This window comes from Monodelphis domestica, chromosome 2, assembly GCF_027887165.1.
Source record: "Monodelphis domestica isolate mMonDom1 chromosome 2, mMonDom1.pri, whole genome shotgun sequence".
NCBI classification, from domain to species: domain Eukaryota; kingdom Metazoa; phylum Chordata; class Mammalia; order Didelphimorphia; family Didelphidae; genus Monodelphis; species Monodelphis domestica.
This window is the reverse complement of record NC_077228.1, coordinates 533,546,736-533,569,549: the sequence shown is the minus strand read 5'-3', so window position 1 is coordinate 533,569,549 and position 22,814 is coordinate 533,546,736. Positions and strand designations below refer to the sequence as shown.

The following is a 22,814-nucleotide window of genomic DNA, read 5'->3' as shown; positions in this document are numbered from 1 at the left end:
ACTTGAGTGTTTCATTTTTAGGAATTTCATAAGTAAATTCCTTGGCGGCCATTGTTCAATATTACATAAATCCTATAGCCACATTCTTAACCATTACAATATTATAACCTTTCCCAAAAGCCCTAAATTTCCACCATTACATTTCCCCAAAATATTAGTACATATAATTTGATCTAATTATGGATCTTATAGAAGAGTTTGAATAAAAGGGGGGGGGGAAGCACTTTTCTCCTTTTCCCATTCTTTCACATTACCTTTTCATGTTTCTCTTGCTCTTTGTGTTTGGATGTCAATCTTTCCACTGAATTCTGGTCTTTTCTTTACAAATACTGGGAAATCTTCTATTTTGTCTAATGCCCATACTATCTCCAGGAATTGATGCAGAGTGAGAGGAGCAGAGCCAGGAGAACATTGTACACAGAGACTGATACACTGTGGTACAATTGAAAGTAAAGGACTTCTCCATTAGTCTCAATGCAATGTCCCTGAACAACCCGCAGGGATCAAGGAAAAAAAACACTACCCTCAAGCAGAGGACAAATAGTGGGTGTAAAAACACCAAGTAAAGGCAACAGCTTGACTACAGGGGTGGAGTGGATATGATGGGGGAAAGACTCTAACCGAACACCCTAATGCAAAAGGCAATAACATGGAAATGAGTGTGGATCGAGGACACATGTGACACCCAGAGGAATCAAGGATTGCCAATGGGAAGGGTGGTGGGAGGGGGGAGAGGAAAAGAAAAATGATCTTTATTTCTAATGAATAATGTTTGAAATGACCAAATAAAATAAGGTTTAAATATTTAAAAAAGAAGAAGAAGAAGAATGGGCAGCCAGGGCTTGACTGGGCACATTTGGTCTGAGAGGTTTTCCCACTCAATTTGGTTGAAGCAGGAGGAATGCGTGTGGAGCCTGGGGCTCAGAGTGCTAAGGAGAAAGTAAAAGGAAAGAAAAGAAAAGAAAAGATCTTTTTAAACTGGCTTTTGAAATGCACAGAAATCCAGAACCAGAAGGCATTGCTGACCAGCAGGATAGCCTTTAATGCTACATTGTTTTAGTTTGTATTTATTTTGTTTGGAATTTTTTAATTGTCGGGAAATGTGTATTGTCCTGATTATGACAGACCTTTGGATGACTAGCCTTTGTGTTCATGGAGTTTTGACCAATCTTGTCTTGGATTACAACATAGTCCCTCTACGTTTTCTTACTTGTCTGATTTTCCATTTCTTCTTGACTGATCATTTGTAGCCTGCAGACTGAGAGTTCTGGAACTTTGCATATGATGGCAGATTTTTGACATTCTGATTGATTTTACCAAATGTTTTTATCTTCCCCTTTTTCATTAAAATTTCTTTTTTTTTTTTGATAAAGAATTACTATCTGATAGGGAGAAAGGGTTGGAATATTAAGAGAAACTGAGGTGTTCTGAGAACAGAAGAAATGCACAAAAATTTTAGTTTAAAACTTTTGAATTCTCAGATAGCTCTTTGAACTCAGCTCTTTATTCTCTCCATGTTGCAGGGATTCCAGTTTCCAAACTAGATTTGTTCTTCCTGTTGAAGAGAGAAGATGTACAGAATGAAGAGGGAGAAGCTGGGACAGGTACTTGTATAGGTGAGTCGTTGAAAAGCAGCTGCTCCTTCAGCATTGAATTTTCTACCCCTCCTTGTAGTTTAATGATCTTGATGGGATCAGTCCTGGGTCTAGGCAATGAGTCAGTAGCATTGATTAAGCATTTCCTATGGTCTGATCCTGAGGATAAAAGGGAGGTGTGGATCCAAGTCCCCTCAATAATTTACTTCCCCCAAAGAGAATGGAAGAGGCAGGCCATGCTGTCAGGAACCTCAATATCTAGGGAAAAAAATAGAAATGGTTTGAGAAGTAGCAGTAGATCATGAACCACACTCTTAGGTAATCTTGGGAAAAGACAGTGTTTTGGAATGGAAATCCTTTTAGTTCATTAGGAAATAAGGGAATGGAAGCATGACGACATTAATAGATTAAATAAGAGTAGAATTAGGGAGAGAATAATCAAAATAAAATTAACAATGAAAAAACTAATAGCTGTCTTTTACTCAGCCTACTCTATGTCAGGCATTTTCTAAATCTCATGTGATCCTTATATAAACCTGAGGAAGTTGGGGATATTATGATATTCATTTTACAGATGAAGAAGCAGAAGCTGACTTGTCCAGGGTCACAGTACTAGGCAGGTTCTGAGGTGGGATTAGAATTCAGGTGTTCCTGACCTTGCTCTGTGTTCTGTCCACTGAACCACTAGCTGTATTCTCATTTTTAAGTAGAAAACTGAGCGTGCTCATACATATATGATAGAGAAAACAGGAGGTGAATTGTTGAACTTCTTTTACTGAGGGATGGAAATTCATTTTTTGTTTTTAGCTCCCCAACCAATCAACAAAATGAATTGATTGTTAATATATTTAAAGGTACATTTTTCTATTGGCTCATTACAAGTAATGTATTGAATGATAAATTTATATGAAGGTTACTTGTGCATAATATTTTTCCTTTTTTAAAAGTGTTAAAAAATAAGCAGTTGGTGGCTCAGTGGATCAAGAGGCCGACCTAGAGATAGGTGGTTCTGTGTTAATATCTGATGTTAGACCCTTCTTTGGGTCTAACCCCTCTTTGGTTTTCTTTTCTCTGGTTAGACTAAATCTTCTGAGTACTTCACACCTATTTGTTACCCTTGACTTTTGTAAGTTGCTTGACCTTTCAGGTACTAATTTAACCTTTACAAGTACTTAACACTGTTTTGTATTAGATCTAAAATAGGCCTAGCTTAATGTTCTAGCTTTACTATAAGGTATGAGTTGGGGACTTTCATTGTTCAATCAGGAGTTTACAACTTTATCTTCCCCTCAGGCACTGTCTGAGTAGGGTGGAGTAATTTTAAAAGTTCCCAATACATCGCCCATTAAGGATCTCCATTGTTATAATAGGGGAATAGCTTAACCAAATCTTCTAAAGTAGAATCTGAGTAAATTTAAGATTCGCAAGATATTTGTAGAAACCTGGCCCAAGGAAGTCCAGTGTCTGAATTTGCCATACAGCTGCTTCCTCAATCCCCAAAACAAGTCCTCTGTCTTGTCCTAGATCCTTATCCATCCCACAGGGATTGTTGGTCTCCTTGACTTGTGCTTCTTTGCACTGTACAGTAGCTCCTTAGTGATCCCTTCTTCTGGAATTAGATACAAATATTAAAGTCACATAATACTTCACACTCAATGGCAGGTTTTCATAGTCTAAGTTTTTTGGGTATACATTAGTATCAGGGTTAATAGGTATTGTAAACTTATCTTTCAAAATCAAAAACATAAATACTGATTCCATATACTCAAGTAAAAAAAATTTTTTTTAAATCAAATTTCCCATTGGAAATCTAGAGAAAAGTAAATTGAAAAACAACCAGAAACTCATCTTTTATTTTATAATATTTTATTTGATCATTTCCATGCATTATTCATTAAAGACAAAGATCATTTTCTTTTCCTCTCCCCTCACCCCCCATAGCTGACGCGTGATTCCACTGGGTATCACATGTGTTCTTGATTCGAACCCATTGCCATGTTGTTAATATTTTCATTAGAGTGTTCATTTATAGTCTCTCCTCTGTCATGGCCCCTCAACCGCTGTAGTCAGGCAGTTGCTTTTCCTCGGTGTTTCTACTCCCGCAGTTTGTCCTCTGCTTATGGATAGTGTTTTTTCTCCTAGATCCCTGCAGATTGTTCAGGGACATTACACCGCCACTAATGGAGAAGTCCATTATGTTCGATTATACCACAGTGTATTAGTCTCTGTGTTCAATGTTCTCCTGGTTCTGCTCCTCTCGCTCTGCATCACTTCCTGGAGGTCGTTCCAGTCTCCATGGAATACCTCCACTTTGTTATTCCTTTTTGCACAATAGTATTCCATCACCAACATATACCACAATTTGCTCAGCCATTCCCCAGTTGATGGGCATCCCCTCGTTTTCCAATTTTTGGCCACCACAAGGAGAGCAGCTATAAATATTTTTGTACATGTCTTTTTCTCCATTATCTCTTTGGGGTAAAGACCTAGCAGTGTTATGGCTGGATCAAAGGGTAGATATTCTTTTATCGCCCTTTGGTCATAGTTCCAAATTGCCCTCCATGGATGGATCAGTTCACAACTCCACCAGCAATGAATTAATGTCCCTACTTTGCCACATCACTCCAGCATTCATTACTTTCCTTTGCTATCATGTTAGCCAATCTGCTAGGTGTGAGGTGATACCTCAGAGTTGTTTTGATTTGCATCTCTCTTATTATAAAATGAGATGTAGAACACTTCTTCATGTGCTTATTAATAGTTTTGATTTCTTTATCTGAAAACTGCCTATCTATGTCCCTTGCCCATTTATCAATTGGAGAATGGCTTGGTTTTTTGTACAATTGATTTAGCCCTTTATAAATTTGAGTAATTAAACCTTTGTCAGAGGTTTTTATGAAGATTTTTTCCCAATTTGTTGTTTCCCTTCTGATTTTAGTTACATTGGGTTTTTTTGTACAAAAGCCTTTTAATTTGATGTAGTCAAAATTATTTATTTTACATTTTGTGATTCCTTCTATGTCTTGTTTGGTGTTAAAGTCTTTCCCCTCCCAAAGGTCTGACATGTGTACTGTTCTGTATTCGCCTAATTTTCTTATAGTTTCCTTCTTTATGTTCAAGTCATTCACCCATTTTGGATTTATCTTGGTGTAGGGTGTGAGGTGTTGATCAATTCCTAATCTCTCCAACACTGTCTTCTAATTTTCCCAGCAGTTTTTTTCAAATAGTGGATTTTTGTCCCAAAAGCTGGGATCTTTGGGTTTATTGTATACAGTCTTGTTGAGGTTGCTTGCCCCCAGTCTATTCCACTGATCCTCCTTTCTGTCTCTTAGCCAGTACCAAATTGTTTTGATTACTGCTGTTTTGTAATATAGTTTGAGGTCTGGGACTGCAAGACCCCCCATTTGTGGGTTTTTTTTTTTTCATGATTTCCCTGGATATCCTTGATCTTTTGTTATTCCAAATGAACTTTGTTATGGTTTTTTCTAAATCAGTAAAGAAATTTTTTTGGAGTTCAATGGGTATGGCATTAAATAGATAAATAAGTTTGGGTAGGATGTTCATTTTTATTATATTGGCTCGTCCTATCTATGAGCAGTTAATGTTTTTCCATTTGCTCAAGTCTAGTTTTAGTTGTGTGGCAAGTGTTTTGTAGTTGTGTTCATATAGTTCCTGTGTTTGTCTCGGGAGATAGATTCCTAGGTATTGTAAACCTCAAAATGTCTCAGAGTTATGAATGTTAGGGGTTTCCCCCATTTGGGAATCTTCTACTTAAAAAAGTTCCCTAGCAGATGGTGAGAACTCTATTTGAGTGTGGGGGTTCCTTGCCTTGGGAATATCCCTACTCCACCCTACTTAGGACTGCTTTAGGACAGAGAGCTCCTTGAGAACAATGAAAAGTACTTTGATCCATGCTTATGGAAGGGACAGGTAGTTCTTTGAGTCATGACTGTTTTAGAATTGATACAATGGGATACTAAGAACCTATAAAGGTGGGCAACTTGTAGAGTACTTAGACCTAAAAGGTGAAAACCTACTCAGGGGTTTTCTCTTAATGAAATTTGTTGACACAGCAGCATTTTTTCATAACTTACTAAAGAGATTAAAACTACTCAGCTGTGTATTCAAAATGGGCAGTCCTTTAGAAACATCTACAATGATTGGTAGATGTAAGGACTTAGGGGAGGTGACGTAGGAGATTTTGCCCTTAAAAATAAGAGCTCAGAGAAGAGTTGGATCTGTTTCTGAGGGAGCTCATTTTGAAAAGACTCATTCAGGGATCTTGATTTCTGACTCTCATCCTGAAGGAGAGTTCTTTGAGGAGCTCCTCTGAGGGGCTCTGTATCTCTGGGGTAGGAGCTCTGGAGGCTCTTTGGAGAGGCCCTTTGAAACAATCTCTGGCTGGAAGACTCTTTGAGGAAGGAAGCTGGCCTGGTGTTACTAGAATCCTTGTTTAGTCAGACCTTGTGGTGAGTGTTAAAAATCTGACTGATTTCTCTTTTAAGACTCAGGTCTAGGCCATATTGGCTTGAGGCCCTTCATACTTATTCCTTTCTTACTCTCCTTCTCTTTCTTTGATTACTCATTGTATTGTTAATTAAAATCTCTATAAAACCCAATTGACTTGGGTATTTGAATATTTGGGAATATTTCCCCGGTGACCACCTTATATTTGATTTTAAACCCAAGACACTGTAGTGAAACATATTTCTGCAGTCAAATTTACTCACGCTCTCTTATATCTATCACAATTTATATCTTCCACTATTTTAATCAGTACAGTTTAAGACCTCAACCATTTTAAATCTCACAGTATTTTATTTTGTCTAAGGTGATTTTGAATGGGATTTCTCTTTCTAGTTTTTGCTGCTGAGTTGTGTTGGAGATATATAGGAATGCTGATGACTTATGTGGGTTTATTTTGTATCCTGCAACTTTGCTAAAGTTGTTGATTATTTCAGTTAGCTTTTTGGTTGAATCTCTAGGATTCCTTAAGTAGACCATCATGTCATCTGCAAAGAGTGATAACTTGGTCTCCTCCTTGCCTATTTTGATGCCTTCAATTTCTTTTTCTTCTCTAATTGCTACTGCTAGTGTTTCTAGTACAATGTCAAATAGTAGAGGTGATAATGGGCATCCTTGTTTCACTCCTGATCTTATTGGGAATGCATCTAGTTTATCCCCATTGCAGATGATATTAGCTGATGGTTGTAGATATATACTGTTTATTATTTTTAGGAACGACCCTTCTATTGCTATGCTTTCCAGTATTTTTCATAAGAATGGGTGTTGTATTGTATCAAAGGCTTTTTCTGGGTCTATTGAGATAATCATGTGGTTCTTGTTGGTGTGCTTGTTGATGTGGTCAATTATGTGGATGGTTTTCCTAATATGGAACCAGCCCTGCATCCCTGGTATAAATCCTACTTGATCATGGTGGATGACCCTTCTGATCACTTGCTGGAGTCTTTTTGCTAGTATCCTATTTAAGATTTTTGCATCTATATTCATTAGGGAGATTGGTCTATAATTTTCTTTCTCTGTTTTTGACCTGCCTGGTTTTAGAATCAGTACCATGTTTGTGTCATAAAAGGAGTTTGGTAGAACTCCCACTTTGCTTATTATGTCAAATAGTTTGTATAGTATTGGGATTAACTGTTCTCTGAATGTTTGATAGAATTCACTGGTGAAACCCTCAGGCCCTGGGGATTTTTTCTTAGGAAGTTCTTTGATGGCTTGTTGGATGTCATTTTCTGATATGGGATTATTTAAGAATTCTATTTCTTCTTATGTTAGTCTAGGCAGTTTGTATTTTTGTATATATTCATCCATATCACCTAGGTTGGTATATTTATTGCCATATAATTGGGCAAAGTAGTTTTTAATGATTGCCTTAATTTCCTCTTCATCGGAGGTGATGTCCCCCTTTTCATCTTTAATGCTGTTAATTTGCTTTTCTCCCTTCCTTTTTTAAATTAGATTGACCAGTACTTTTTCTATTTTGTTTGTTTTTTCAAAGTACCAGCTTCTTGTCTTATTTATTAAATCAACAGTTCTATCACTTTCAATTTTATTAATTTCTCCCTTAATTTTTAGGATTTCTAGTTTGGTTTTCTGCTGGGGGGTTTTAATTTGGTCGCTTTTGAGTTTTTTTATTTGCATTTCCAAATGATTGATCTCTGCTCTCCCTAATTTGTTAATATATGCACTCAGGGATATGAATTTACCTCTGATTACCGCTTTGGCTGTATCCCAAAAGGTTCGAAAGGATGTCTCGCCATTGTCATTTTCCTCGATGAAATTATTAATTGTTTCTATGATATTTTCTCTAAACGATTTTGGAGTATCATATTGTTTAATTTCCGATTTGCTTTTCTATGTACCATTACTGATTATTATTTTTATTGCCTTGTGGTCTGAAAAGGCTGCATTTATTATTTCTGCTTTTCTGCATTTGTGTGCTATGTTTCTGTGACCTAATGTATGGTCAATTTTTGTGAATGTGCCATGTGGTGCTGAGAAGAAGGTGTATTCCTTTTTACCCCTATTTATTTTTCTCCATATGTCTATTAATTCTAATTTTTCTAAGATTTCGTTCACTTCTTTTACCTCTTTCTCATTTATTTTTTGATTTGATTTATCTAAATTTGATAATGGTTGGTTCAAGTCTCCCACTAATATGGTTTTACTGTCTATTTCTTCCTTCAATTCTCCTAGTTTCTCCATTAGAAATTTGGGTGCTAGATTATTTGGTGCATACATGTTGATTAGTGATATTTCCTCATTATCTAAAGTCCCTTTTCACAAAATATAATTACCTTCCCTATCCCTTTTGATCAGGTCTATTTTTGCTTTGGCTTTATCAGATATCATGATTGCCACTCCTGCCTTCTTTCTGTCAGTGGAGGCCCAGAAGGTCTTACACCATCCTTTAATTCTGACCTTGTGGATGTCTACCCGCCTCATGTGTGTTTCTTGAAGACAACATATGGTAGGGTTTTGGATTCTAATCCATTCTGCTATTCGTCTTGATTCCTTTGGCCATACCTCTTGCCATCACTTTGGTCATTCTGACCATTTCTCTGTGGTGCTCCACAATAATTACAGATTCCTTGAGGAGTGTTATGAATCAAGTTATAATTTATCCCATTACAATCATGGTCTCTATTGGAGGATCTATTATTATTATTATTATTTCTCCACCTTCTGTTTCTCATTCTACAACTCATAGCTACATGACCTTGTTTCCCACAAAAAGAACATGGCATTGGTTGCTTCATGGATTCTTTTATGACCTCTGTCTGTCTTTCAGCTCTTTCTTTTATTTGTTTTTATAATTCTTATATTCCCTTCTTTAATTTCACCTCTTATTCGGTTTTTTTCCTTTCTTACTCTCTCCAGTTCCTCTTTTTTTCAGCTTTCTCTCTATTTCATCTTTCACAGCCCTCAAAGACATGCTGTTGTCCTCTTTAGCTTTTCTATGTCCATGATGGGCCAGTCTTGGCAATTGTTCTTAAAATAGTCCTTAATCTCTCAGGAATGATTCTTTACAAAATGAATCCTTATGAGTCTGGCATCTATCCGTCTGGAGACATCCATGCCAAGATACCTAGAACCTAGTTCAGTTGTCATAGAACTGTCATAAAACTGAGATGATCTCTTCTTCTCTCCCTGGCTGAGATCATCAAAGTTAGTCCAATCACTTGGCCTGTCAGAGCAAGCTTTCATTCCCTTTAATAATGCATTTCTAGGGGGCAGCTGGGTAGCTCAATGGATTGAGAGCCAGGCCTAGAGATGGGAGATCCTAGGTTCAAATCAGGCCTCAGACACTTCCCAGTTGTGTGACCCTGGGCAAGTCACTTGACCCCCGTTGCCTACCCCTTACCACTCTTCTGCCTTGGAGCCAGTACACAGTATTGACTCCAAGACAGAAGATAAGGGTTTAAAAAAAAAATGCATTTCTAGTCTCACATAGATGGATGTAATCTTTGGCTGAATTAAAATTCCATTTCAGGTTTTCTAGGGGCCAACATACTGCATCATCATTTTGAGACCCATTCACAATGGAAAGGATCGTGTTCCTTTCACCATCTGTTAACAGAGCATAAAGTAATTCTATAACATCTGATCCCTCCTTGGTTGCCAAAAATGTAATAATTAAAATTAGGAGACTAGCCATAAATTAATATTTATATTAATCAAAGATAGTAGGGGAAAAAAAGATGGAAAAATAAGAGTGAGAAATATAAAGGTATTTTCCTTATTGCTTCATTTAGATGGCTATTCTATGGCCTCTCCTCACAGGCAGGTCTGCTTAGCAACAAACATGGAGGAGAAGAGGCCAAAATTCACTCATACCTCTCTTTATCAAATTTATCCTCCTATTCATTCTCCACTAACTCTCACATGTGACATCTCCAGAGCTAGTCATGCTTTCTAATTTGACCTTGGCTCCCAGTGGTGCTGTGCAGGGGATGATTGCCCAGCCCCGTCTCTTAATATTCTTGACTCCATTGCTGCCTTTTTCCGGCTGCCATTCTATCCTCATCAGCTAATCTACCCCATGATTTCCCTCACATAGTCCTTGCTTTGAGGTCCCATGCGAGGTACATGTAGTGGAAAGGGGGAAGGGCATATTTCCTTTTCACAATCTCCCCTTTGATTGTTTGGGAGACCAGCATGTTAAATCTCCTCACTTGGGTGTTCTAAGAGATTTAACATGACACCTCCCCCCAATGAATCGTTCTACATATGGAGCCTAAACATTTAAAGATTCTCTTACTAGAGGTAGCTCCAGGAATGCAGGGTTTTGGGTATGACCCTAGGACAGAGCTTTAATGATCTTCACACACATAAATGTTCAACCTTCCCAAAAGTTTGGAAAGAATTTGATGTGCAATTGGGTAATAGAAAGGACATGGTGCCCATAGTCAGAAGCAGTCGGGGTTTAATCTAATCACTGCAAGAACCCCAAAAGTATTATATACTCTACCATAATGCTTGGAATCACTGTAGAAAGAAATTTATTAAAGTTGAAAGAAGCACATGCTTATCTGAGAGGAAAAATACCTTCCTAACAAAACTGGCTAACTCTTTACTGTTTGAGGTGCCATTCACACATTTTGAGGTCACATCTCTTGGGTCACAGTGGGCACCTCCAAGGGGTTCCCACTAAATGGGAAAAGCTGCAAGAGGACTAAGAGTTAAGCTGGCTTTGCTCTTCCTTCCAAAAAGGTGATGGATTCAGGTTCCTGTATGAGACACATTTTCAGATACAGAAAATGGCATGCATTTTTTTTTAATCCTATACCTTCTGTCTTAGAACCAATAATGCAGAAGTATGGGAAGGTTTACGCAATGGGGTTGAGTGACTTGCCCAGGGCTCACACAGCTGGGAAGTGTTTGGAGGCCAGTGAACCACCAAGATACCCCCTAATGTCTTTCATTTTTTAAAAATGGTCTTTATTGTAAGGAATTTATTTTTATTTTAGTGATCAGTGGCATTTAAGGATAAATTTTTAAAAAAGAAATAAGTAATGACTATTCCAAAAAAGTAAATTCCTTATGGCTCAGGTAAGTAGAAAAAAATAGTGTTGGCATTCATCATATGATCTCAGTTTCTGTAACAGAAAAGATGAGATTGAATGTGATCCCTTAGAAAATTACATTATGGGGGGCAGCTGGGTGGTTCAGTGGATTGAGAGCCAGGCCTAGAGGCAGGAGGTCCTCAGTTCAAATCTGACCTTAGACACTTCCTAGTGGCCCTGGGCAAGTTACTTGACCCCCATTTCCTAGCCCTTTCTGCTCTTCTACCTTGGAACCAATACACATTATTGATTACCAGATGGAAGATAAGGGTTTAAAGGGGGAAAAAAAAGAAATTTATATTATGCTTACAGGTGATACATCATGAAATAATATAAATATTCCTATATGTGCACCAAGTAGTATTAGATCTATGAATAGATGACTGAGAGTACAGACAATCAAAGTGAAAAGGAAAGGCTGAATGCAGAGACGTTACAGAGTTTAATTCTAGTCTCAGCTTTTAGGATTTTGTTCAAATCACTGACACTGAGCTCATGGCCTGAGCTGTGAATGCAATGAGAATGCTTCCCCTGCCTGTGCTCCAAGTTTCTTGTGAGGATCTAATATGAATGTGAGTAAAACTCTTCATCAGTGAAGTCTTCCTTTAGTTGTGAGCTAATGGCATGTTGAAATAATTGATTCTGCCCATTTGTGTTTGTAGACTTTTCTCTTTGCCTGGGGAAATAGAATGAAAATCAGTTTATATTCTGCCAGTGGAGGAAAGGGGATATATATGTGTCGAGGTGACTATGGGTGTGTGTTGTTTGTTTCTTTCAGAAGGAAAGATCAGACTTGAAATGAATGAGATTTCTGCAGAGCTACGCCTGTCTAGGGAAGAAACTCAGAAGCAAAGATACATTGGTGATGGTGCCTCTGATTCCACTTGGAGGGAAAACTTGGATGTACATCAGAAAATCCACACTGGAGGGAAACCTTTTGAATGTAATCAGTGTGGAAAGGCATGCAGATCTAGAAATAGTATGGTTAAACATCAGAGCATTCACACTGGAGAGAAACCGTATAAATGTAAGCATTGTGGGAAAACATTCACACAGAGGGCCACTCTCACCGTACATCAGAGAATCCACACTGGAGAGAAACCTTATGAATGTAATCTGTGTGGAAAGGCATTCAGATATAGAAAGGATATAGTTAAACATCAGAGCATTCACACTGGAGAGAAACCTTATGAATGTGATCAATGTGGAAAGGCTTTTACACAGAAGTCTGCTCTTACTGTACATGAGAGAATCCACACTGGAGAAAAACCTTATGAATTTAACCATTGTGGGAAAACATTCAAAGAGAGGGGCACACTTACTGGACATCAGAGAATTCACACTGGAAGGAAAGCTTATGAATGTAATCAATGTGGTAAAACATTTGCAAAGAGAGCTGCTCTTACTGTACGTGAGAGAATCCATACTGGAGAAAAACCATATGAATGTAATCATTGTGCGAAATCATTCACACAGAGGGCCACGCTTACTGTACATCAGAAAATCCACACTGGAGTAAAACCTTATGAATGTAACCATTGTGGGAAAACATTCAAAGAGAGGGCCAGTCTCACCGTACATCAGACAATCCACACTGGAGAGAAACCTTTTGAATGTAATCTGTGTGGAAAGGCTTTCAGATGTAGGAACTATCTCAAACTACATCAGAGAATCCATATTGGAGGGAAACCTTTTGAATGTAATCAATGTGGTAAAACATTTGCAAAAAGAGCTGCTCTTACTGTACATGAGAGAATCCACACTGGAGAGAAACCTTATAAATGTGATCAATGTGTGAAAACATTCACAGAGAGAGCCAGTCTCACCATACATCAGAGAATCCACACTGGAGAGAAACCTTTTGAATGTAATCTGTGTGGAAAGGCTTTTATACGGAGAGCCAGGCTTACTGTACATCAGAGAATCCATACTGGAGAGAAGCCTTATGAATGTAATCAATGTGGAAAAGCTTTTACACAGAAGTCTGCTCTTACTATACATCAAAGAATCCACACTGGAGAGACTCCTTTTGAATGTAATCAATGTGGAAAGGCTTTCAGAGGTAGGAATGGTCTCAAGCTACATCAGAGAATCCATACTGGAGAGAAACCATATAAATGTAATCAATGTGGAAAGGCTTTCACACATAGGTCCACTCTTACTGTACATCAGAGTGTCCACACTGGAGAAAAACCTTATGAATGTAATCAGTGTGGAAAGGCATTCAGATCTAGAAATAGTTTGGTTACACATCAGAGCATTCACACAGAAGAGAAACCTTATGAATGTAATCAGTGTGGAAAGGCTTTTATACGGAGATCCAGGCTTACTGTACATCAGAGAATCCATACTGGAGAGAAGCCTTATGAATGTAATCTGTGTGGAAAGGCTTTTTCACAGAAGTCTCATCTTACTGTACATCAGAGTGTCCACACTGGAGAAAAACCTTATGAATGTAATCTCTGTGGAAAGGCATTCAGAACTAGAAATAGTATGGTTAAACATCAGAGCATTCACACAGAAGAGAAACCTTATGAATGTAATCAATATGGAAAGGCTTTTTAGTTTCCAGACACAGAAGTCTGGTCTTATTGTACATCAGAGAATTCACACTAGAGATAAATCTTATGACTATTATTGGCTTAGTAAAGTCCTCAGTTAAATGTCAACCCTTACTTTCTCTCATCCACTGCCAAGTCAATAAATAGCAGTCCTCGGGGGCAGCTGTGTCAACCCCATCCATACCTTTGGGGGCTTTTGCTGTACTGATGACACTGGAGTCAGATTGCTCATTATAGGAAGATTGCAGGGGTCCTCCACTGGCCCTGGACGTGGGACCTTAACATATTGATCAGACATGATCCCAAGCTGTGCCTAATGATGGAAAAGCACATGAATAAGAGCAATGACTTTTGTCTCATTTAAAAGTAATCCAAGGCTAAAGTTCACATAATTCAAGCTGAATTCCTTTCTTTTTCCCATTGGAATCATGAGTATGATTACCACTTCAGTTTAGGAAGATGAGAACTAGAGAATCCTTGGTGTCTCATAGCATGAGACTTCAAGGGCCTGTAAGGGAGCCTCCATGATCTTCAGTGTTAGGTCTAGTCATTTAAACGTGATTAGGTACAAAAAAAAAAAGAGAGTAACATACTATGAATTTTAAAACTACTCCACCCTACTCAGGTGTACTTCAGAAGATCTGATTTAGCTATTTCCTGATTAGAACAATGTAGATACTTGGTTTAACAGAATTAAGTCTTGGGAACTATACCTTTCTCCACCCTACTTAGTTTCACAAGTTCAGGATGCCTGTACCATACTCAAAGATTGAAGTATCTGAGGAAATGGCTTTCAACAGACAAGTGAGGAAGAAGCGGACAGATCCTTGGGGTGTCCTAAGTCAAGCTAAGCTATCATTGGTACATATGAGATGCAGGAAAGTGATGTAAAATCGTCTATATAAGGCACATCACTTGCTCTCTCCTTCCCCCCCCCCCCCCCCCCCCCGAGAGTCGACCCTGGCTGGCAGCATGCTAAGGTTCTGACATCTTGACATAGTGGCATCTATTGTCTGGGTTTGGTGGTGAGTTTGCCCCTGAACTGATTCAGGTTCAGGCATCTTGGCTGAGTTCAGGCTGATTCTTTCCTCCTTACTCTTCAAACCCTTATCTTCCTAAAGCCTCTGGTCTTCCTCCTGGCACTAACCAGGCGGGAAAAATCCTACACCCTTTTCCTTTTTCCTTCTTAATTTCTTTCCACTATATAAATGAAATCACCATTAATTTCCAGTTGACGTGGTTAATTTTTTTTTACATTTGGGATATCTATAGCAACCAAATAATTAATATAGTTTAGATCACAATGCTAAATTATCCTTTACAGTTTCTGCTGACTATGTCGGTTGTGAGGAAATACCCTCAATCTTCTAATCTTTCCTAAATCTTTTCTCTTCTGTGACTATCCCTAAGTTGAGCTTTTAATAGCTTATTTTGATCAACTGTAGAGGTAAGAAAATTTGGAATTTTTTCCCCTCTCTCCTTACATTAGACAGACTACAGCTGTTTTGTTTTTTTTTTTAAACCAAACCTTCAGGACTGTGAAAGCTGTGTAGCTACAAATCCTCTTTCCCTCAGGAAACAACTGCAATATTTGGTAAAGGAAGCACAAAAAATACTGAATAAAATGATGTTAGAAAAACAATAGACCAAATGGTGAAAAGGGCAAAAAATCCATTGAAGAAAGGAACTTCTTTAAAATCAAAATTGGCCAAATGGAAAAAAGATATACAAAAATGTACTAAAGAGAACTTCTTAAAAAGTAGAACCAGCCAAATGGAGAGTAGAGATACAAAAGTTAAATGAAGAACATAATTACATAGAAATTAGAATTGGGCAAGTGGAAGCTAATGCCTCCATGAGATATTAAGAAAAAATTTAAATGAAAAGAATAAATAAATAGAAAAAAAGTGTGAAATATCTCATTGGAAAAATAACTGACCTGAAATAGCTGCAGGAGAGATAATTAAATGACTGTACAACCTGAAAGCCATGATTTAAAAAAAAAATAACTAAATTACACGGCTCCCAGGTTAAGGAGGAAATGTAGCAAAAAATCCCCTGAATTGAAACAAAATTCAAATATTGTTTAACCACACTCAGTATACCACAAGATTTAGCAGCTTTGATTTTAAATGATTGGCAAATTTGGAATATGATATTCCAGAAGGTAAAAGAATTAGGATTACAACCAAGCATCATCCACCCTGTAAAACAGTAGAAACATTCAGGAGAAAAAAAATGAATGTTCATTGAAATAGAGGACTTTTCAACTCTCAAGAAATGTATAAAAAGAAAAGAAATCCTAGAGCAATCAGTAAATTTAGGCTGTTTATATTCCTACATGAAAAGATGATATTTGTAATTCCTAAGAACATTATCATTCTTAGGGCAGTTATAAGGGCATGGATATGAGTTTACTATAATGAGATGAATGCATAAAAAAATTAAGGGGTGAGAAGGATGTATTGGAAGGAGGAAGGGAGAAGTAGAATGGGGTACTTTATCATAAAAGGTCAAAAGAGTTTTTAAAGTGGAGGGTTAGATGGAGTTGGGGAGAAGCACTAAAATTTTATTGAAATTGGGTCAAAAGGCAAATAGTATACACACAACTGAGTATAGAAATACACTTTACCTTGTGAGAGAATAGGGAAAGGGGATAAGAAAAGAGAATGGGTTAATTGGAAGAGGCAGTAGTCAAAAGCAAAACACTTGAGAATGAAAGGATAAAAGCAAGTAAGATAAATAGGAAAATAGGATGGAGGAAAATACCCAGTTAATAATCCTAATGGGGAAAAAAGTTTAGAGCAAGTTTCTTTAAATATGAAGACTATATATGTATATTTAGGGAGATTAAAGTTAAAACAACTTAGGTACTTACACCTATCTGATTGGCTAATATGAGAGAAAAGAAAAATGACAAATGGGGGAAAATTGAGATACTTATGTAGTGTTAGTGGAACTATGAACTGATTCAAACATTCATGAGAACAATTTAGAAGCTTGCTCAAAAGGTTCTAAAACTATGCAATATCACTACCAGGTCTGTATCCTAAAGATATCTTTTTGGCAAATAAAAAAGGTCTATTTGTACAAACCTTCCTAGCAGTTCATTTTGTGATGGCAGAGAATTGGAAATTGAGGGTATGCCCATCAATTGAGAAATAAATGAAGTTTTGGTATAATGATTATGACAGAATACTGTTGTGCTATAAGAAATGATGAGGATGATTTCAGAAAAAACCTGAAAAGCCTTTCATGAACTGATTCAAAGTAAAGTGAGCAGATTATGGAGAACATTATACACTGTAGTTGCAATATTATTCAATGATCAAGTGTGAATGAATTAACTATTCTTAGCAATACAATGATCCAAGACAATTCTGAAGGACCCTGGATAAAAAATGCTACTTCCAAAGAAAAGTGGAGTCTGAATGCAGATCACAGTCTTCCTTGATTAGATTTGCTTTTGTCAGGTCTTCAAATTCAGGTGGGAAAAGAATGCCTCAAATTCTCTTCAACTGGAGACTCAAATCATGTTACTTCAAGAAGCATTTCTCAATCAGTTCTCATAAATCACCTACTAAGAGCCAGACAGTAGACTAAGTGCTATGGATTAAAAAAAAAAAAAGATGAAATGATAACTCCCTGGAGGAACTTGCATTCTAATGGTTTAAGTCAACAAGCATTTATTAAACATCTGGGACCCCAAGAAATAGTAGTCTCTGGAGATACCAGGCATTGATTGAAAACAAAAACCGGAAACAACTTGCAAATACTAAATTCCCTAAAACCCTACCATGTCCACATGTGCATTTCCATTTATATTATTGAGGTCTTAAGTCTCAGAAAGGCTTATTAAGTCCTGCAGCAGAAGTGAGAGCCAAAATAGGGGGCCTGTTCGAGGAGCCCCGAAAAGTTTTACTTCTATAAACTTGAAACACAGGATTGAGGAAACAATGGCTGAGACACTTCCCAGATACAGCTCATAGCCTGTTAAAAGGTCTACCTCAGAAATTTCCTTATTTCAATCTGTGGCGCTCCTGAAACGCTTCTGGGGTCAACATGAGTTGTAGGTGCTGATTAAGCAACAAATTTGGACCCAGAGCCATAAACAAGTCCAGTCTCGAAGTTACACAGGACAAGAGAGTTTCCAACAAAGGAATCTGGTTTTCCCACAGGTTCTAAATATGCTTCAAGGAGAAGATGTCCATCCACAAAGGCATGCGAAACCTCAACAGCATCATCGTAGCGTCAGGCTGGCTCCAGAGCTCCCTCCTGAATTTCACAGGTTGGGTTTTCCATATGATATCTCAAAAATGAGGCAAGTCTAGAAGGTCCTTTCTAAAGCTATCAGAAACAGATCCAAGCTTCAGTCTTCTGACAGTGATAGTATTTACAAGGCTCTTCTCCAGCAAGAGTTGTTTTCTGGTAAAAAGCAAAGGGAATGTTGGCTTCTCCTTTTCCCCATCAATTATACTTATTGGGAAGACTACTACAGATGATCTCATGTAACCTTGTGCTCTAGGCCTTTCCATCTCCATTCCCTTTGAGATTTGATTGATTATTATTTTTTCTTCATGCTGGAAAGGAGATAAACAACTTTCTCCTTCCAGACTGAATCCTTTTGGTGACAAACAAACCAAATCAGAGACAGTGAATGCAATCTCATGGGCACATCTCTCAGTGGGGATAACCTACCCTTGGAATCAAGTGTTCTGATCCTCTGGGGAAGAGGGTGGCCTGAGAGAACCACTGTTTGATACAATTGCTCAGAGATCTACTTGTGTCAGTCTTCCTATTGACACTACTGGAATCACTGAGTATGAATAATATAGACTGTATATTGTTCTAGTGGCTCCATCCATTTCTTGCTAGATGGGTACAATGAGCAATAATTGGACCTTCACCCTATTTGAATAGCCCTCTGCCCCTCCTAAATCAATGATTTTAACCCTAGACTAATTGCTCATCAGTATAATCCAGTTTAAAGACATTTCATAAGGGGGCTGATTATTTCTTGTGTATTAAAAGACATTATTGTACATTGAGTCAGTTAAGGATAATCAACTAATCCCAATATGTAACACAATTCAGAATAATTAGAGTAGGTTAAATAGATCCTATTTTATAGTAGATTTTCAACTTGTCATTAACATGTACTTCACTGAGCACAAGAGTGTCCTAACTAGAGGGCCTCCATCGATGTGGCCTCATGACTACGTGGGCAAGGAAGACCCCCAAACCTCCAGCCTGGACTGTCTGAGTACTGTAGGATAGAAATGTTCTAATGGGTTGGAAGGTTCATGCATAATGTAAAATGTCTCCTAGTTAGGAGTCTGTTGCCCAATATTTGGGTGGGATTCTGCCTGCTCTGTACTTATATTTGTAAGCCCATTAGTCAACAATGCAGGTGGAGATCTACTAGGCCTTTACTCTGTGAACCCCAGAGTGACTGTGGGACCCCCAAGGAGATTCTGTAGTTTGTACTGTCCCATCTGAACTGTCTGATGAGACTTCAGGATTATAAAACTTTACTCTGAGCATGAGGCAGTCTCAGATAGTGGCCAGGTCCCTTTAATAAATAGTAATTGGCTCAGAGCTCTGCCTCAGTGACCTTATAGTTTAAATCATTTCTGGCATTACATTATGGTTACCCCAGATGGGATGATGAGGTGTGGACCTTCCCTACATTCTTCATCCCACTCCTCATGGTACTCCTCCCCCTTTAAAAAATAGGAAGTAGTACCTGGATGAATTTTCACAACTGGCTCACCCACCAACAAAGACTTAGGTTGATGGGACTCTCTACTGTTCCTACACAAATTCTCCAAGCTTAAGATGTCTCCCCAAGGCTACAGATTGGTGAGTTTACCTGAAATCACTCCCCCACAACACCCCACAAATTTAAAGGGGTAGAAGGAGGTCCCAATTGTATTGAAAGTGAGTACTTGGGTTTATGACTAAATTATGTGAATTAACCAGCATTATTTGGCCATATTTTCAGCTTTTAAAACCTAGGTTGATTTTTTTTCTCCTTTCATCTTATCAGAGCTAGGGAAATATAACAGAATCACAGCTACTGCCACTTTTTCAGCCTCCAGCCAGGAAAACCAACAAACAAAAAACATTAGAAGTTTCAAACAGATTTTGTACTTGCTTGTGGTCAGGGATCAGAGATTTTTTTAAAATGATATATACATCTTATTGCTTGTAATAGGAATAAAGTGATTTTCAGTGATATTAGGGTTTCTGCTTCAGACACTAAAGACCTAAGTGGCTCATCTGAGGCCCCCAATGGCCCATTTCAGGAATTTGAAGTTGGAGAACTTTCTAAAACTGGTCTCTGACAAAGACACAAATACAGAAAAAGTTACTAAAACTTCTAGTCTTGGCAGAAAGCACAAGTTGAACACAAATGAGCTAGAACACCTGGAAGAGATGTTTTTATAAAATGAAAAGATATGGAAAAGACATTAAAAACTTGTTGCAAGAGGTAGAAATCCTTACCCAAGCAGCAAATTCTTTGAAAATTAGAATGAACTAAATAGAAGGCAATGATTCCAAAGTCAAAAGACTGGGAAAAACAACTGAGTTGGGGAAAAAATAGATTGAAGAGAAGAACCCTTAATCCTTGGACCATCTGAATACTGAGAAAAGAGATCTAGAACAGATCTGTTTAGGTTTGTTTTTTTGGTCTAGTGTGCAAAGGGGAACCACTGGTTACTAATTGGAAGAAACACCAAAATGAAAACTTCCAGGAATATCAGAAAACAATCAAAGCTACTCAGAGAAGTAATGCAAGCAGCCAGAAACAAAATTCAATCACCAAGGATCCTATCAAGCTTACATGTGATTTTAGCAGCCACTACTACTTAGCCCAAGCATATGGACTTACAGCCAAGAATAACTTAAGCAAAATTGAATATAATAAGAGGGGGAAAATGAACCTTGAATGTCAATAGAGAATTTCCAAGGAATCCCAATGAAGGCGAGGATTGCATTAAAACATAGGAAGGAAGAGAAAAAGACAAATGTGAATGAAAGATAAGGGACAAAACAAGATGATATACAAATGTCCCCTCTGAACTCTTATCATCAGAGGTGGTTCTGTTATGTCTTAATATAGAGAAGAATGGAAAGAAGAGGAAGTGGAAACAAAGGGAAAGGAAGATTAGGGGAAATTATTAAAGTAGAAAAGCAGATATTTTTACAAATGAAGGGGGAACAGTTGATTGAACCTTAAAGGAAAAGTACAGACATATACAATTAGATTCAGAAGTACATTTAACTCAATGAAGTAGAAGGAAAAGGGGAGGAGAAAAATTGGTCCTAAACACAAATGTAGAAATATAGTTCTTTTTGAGTTGGAAGAGAATCTTGGAAACATGGAAGTTTCCATAAATTGGAGAATGAACAAGTTATGGTGTATTAATGTGGTTAAGTTTTCTAAAAGTTGTGCTATAAAAAATAATGGAGGTGATGCCTTCAGAGAATATTCTATTATATTCATACACCATTATCTGTTCAACCATTCCCCCATTGAAGCACAGGTAATAAATGCTGTGTACTTTAAAAAAACAAACAAACAAACAAAATAGGTCCCTGAATCTTAAGAGTATTCATTATAAGCCAGGACCCCATAATGATGCACTCAGTGCCTCCAGGGTTAGTCCACAATCCTTCTAGTTAGAGAGAGGGAATAGGATAGGGGTACAATCTTCAGAAGAGGAACTTCTAAGACATTTAGTCCTCAGAAGCAGAGCCTTTGGGCATCCAGTTGTCTCAGAAAAAGTTCTGAAGTTGCCCTCTCCTGGATAGGGATGTCCACAGGATGGAGGGTGTTAGGATCACATGTTAAAGGATTCAGAGAAATTGTTTTGGCTACAATTTGAACTTTGTTACTATTCTACCCTTGGAAAATGATTGGCTTTAATTGGCTTCCAGCCCTCTTGCCCTGTTATCCCCAGACCTGCAAGATGAACAAGGCAAAAGAATGAGAACAGCCTACAGCTCCCTAAATGGCCTGCATGAGTACAACTTGGCCTTACCTGAGCTGTCTGTTCTTTGGGTTAATCCAAGTTAGCAGGTGCTTCCAAGCATTTGTTTTCAATCTGTGATTTTTCGCTTTGGTCTGATCACCTGGAGAAAAATGATTAAATAAAGCAAAAACAATTTTTTTAAACATTATTTTTATTTGGTCGATTCTTTTCCTCCCACCACCCCTCTCATAGCTGATGTGCGATTCCACTGTGTATCACATGTGTCCTTGCTCTGAACCCATTTCCATGTTGTTGGTATTTGTACTAGAATGTTCATTTAGAGTCTACATCCCCAATCATATCCCCTCAGACCCTGGAGTCAGGCAGTTGCCTTTCCTCAGTGTTTTTACTCCCACAGTTTGTCCTCTCCTTGTGGATTGTTTTTTTTTTTCCTAATGGATCCCTGCAGATTGTTCAAGGCCATTGCATTTACACTAATGGAGAAGTCCATTACATTAGATTGTGCCACAGTGTATCACTCTGTGTACAATGTTCTCCTGCTTCTGCTCCTCTCACTCTGTATCACTTCCTGGAGTGTTCCAGTCTCCATGGAATTCCTCCACTTTATTATTCCTTTGAGCACAATAGGATTCCATCATCAACATATACCACAATTTGTTCAGCCATTCTGTGACCGAAAAAATATGGTTTCAAGACTCTGAATTGCCAAAACTTTAAAGATAATTTTTAGTATCTTGATATTATATTAAAAATAAGTGGTCACCATGGGAAAAATTTCCGAATATGAAATACCCAAGTCAGCTGGGTTTTATGGAGATTTTAATGAATACGAATGAAGGAATTAAGGGAAGGGAGACAGAGTAAGAGGAAATAGTAGGAAAAGGCTAGGGCCCAGGCCAATGGCCTAGGCCTTTCTTTTTATGGAAGAAACTAAGTCAGTCTTTAATCACTCACCACAAGATTTTGTCCCAAGCAAAACTCCAATTCTTCACTGAAATCCTCAACTCCTGAACTGAGTTCAGAGACCCAGCTCTGACTTCTGACCTCCAATTCAGCTTTTCAAAGTTGAAC

The 22,814-nt window shown here is 37.9% G+C and overlaps 1 protein-coding gene and 1 long non-coding RNA gene across 8 annotated transcripts in view; one reads left to right on the top strand and one right to left on the bottom strand.

The window, feature by feature from the left end:
- LOC107651152 (zinc finger protein 665-like) overlaps window positions 1–22,814 on the top strand; it is a 70,670-nt gene that overhangs the window by 17,105 nt on the left and 30,751 nt on the right. For 4 of the 6 annotated variants that reach the window (XM_056814399.1, XM_056814398.1, XM_056814401.1 and 1 more), the window contains 2 exons: window positions 1,524–1,616; window positions 11,961–21,930. The exons of 1 other annotated variant lie outside the window; for it this stretch is intronic. In XM_056814399.1, the coding sequence (XP_056670377.1) occupies window positions 1,524–1,616; window positions 11,961–13,747 (1,880 nt within the window). In that variant the 3' untranslated portion in view covers window positions 13,748–21,930. Of the gene's footprint in view, window positions 1–1,523; window positions 1,617–11,960; window positions 21,931–22,814 lie in introns of those variants that run through there. One more of the 6 variants, XM_056814402.1, reaches the window with a different exon arrangement.
- Window positions 1,616–22,522, bottom strand: LOC107651219 (uncharacterized). 2 transcript variants are annotated; one of them, XR_001627518.2, is made up of 4 exons: window positions 22,237–22,521; window positions 21,792–21,882; window positions 13,859–14,056; window positions 1,616–1,853 (listed from the first exon to the last, which is right to left on the bottom strand). It is a non-coding gene; the product is annotated as an uncharacterized LOC107651219 (long non-coding RNA). The 2 variants fall into 2 exon arrangements; XR_008915900.1 differs by lacking the exon at window positions 1,616–1,853 and adding an exon at window positions 11,361–11,858 and having other exon boundaries at window positions 22,237–22,522.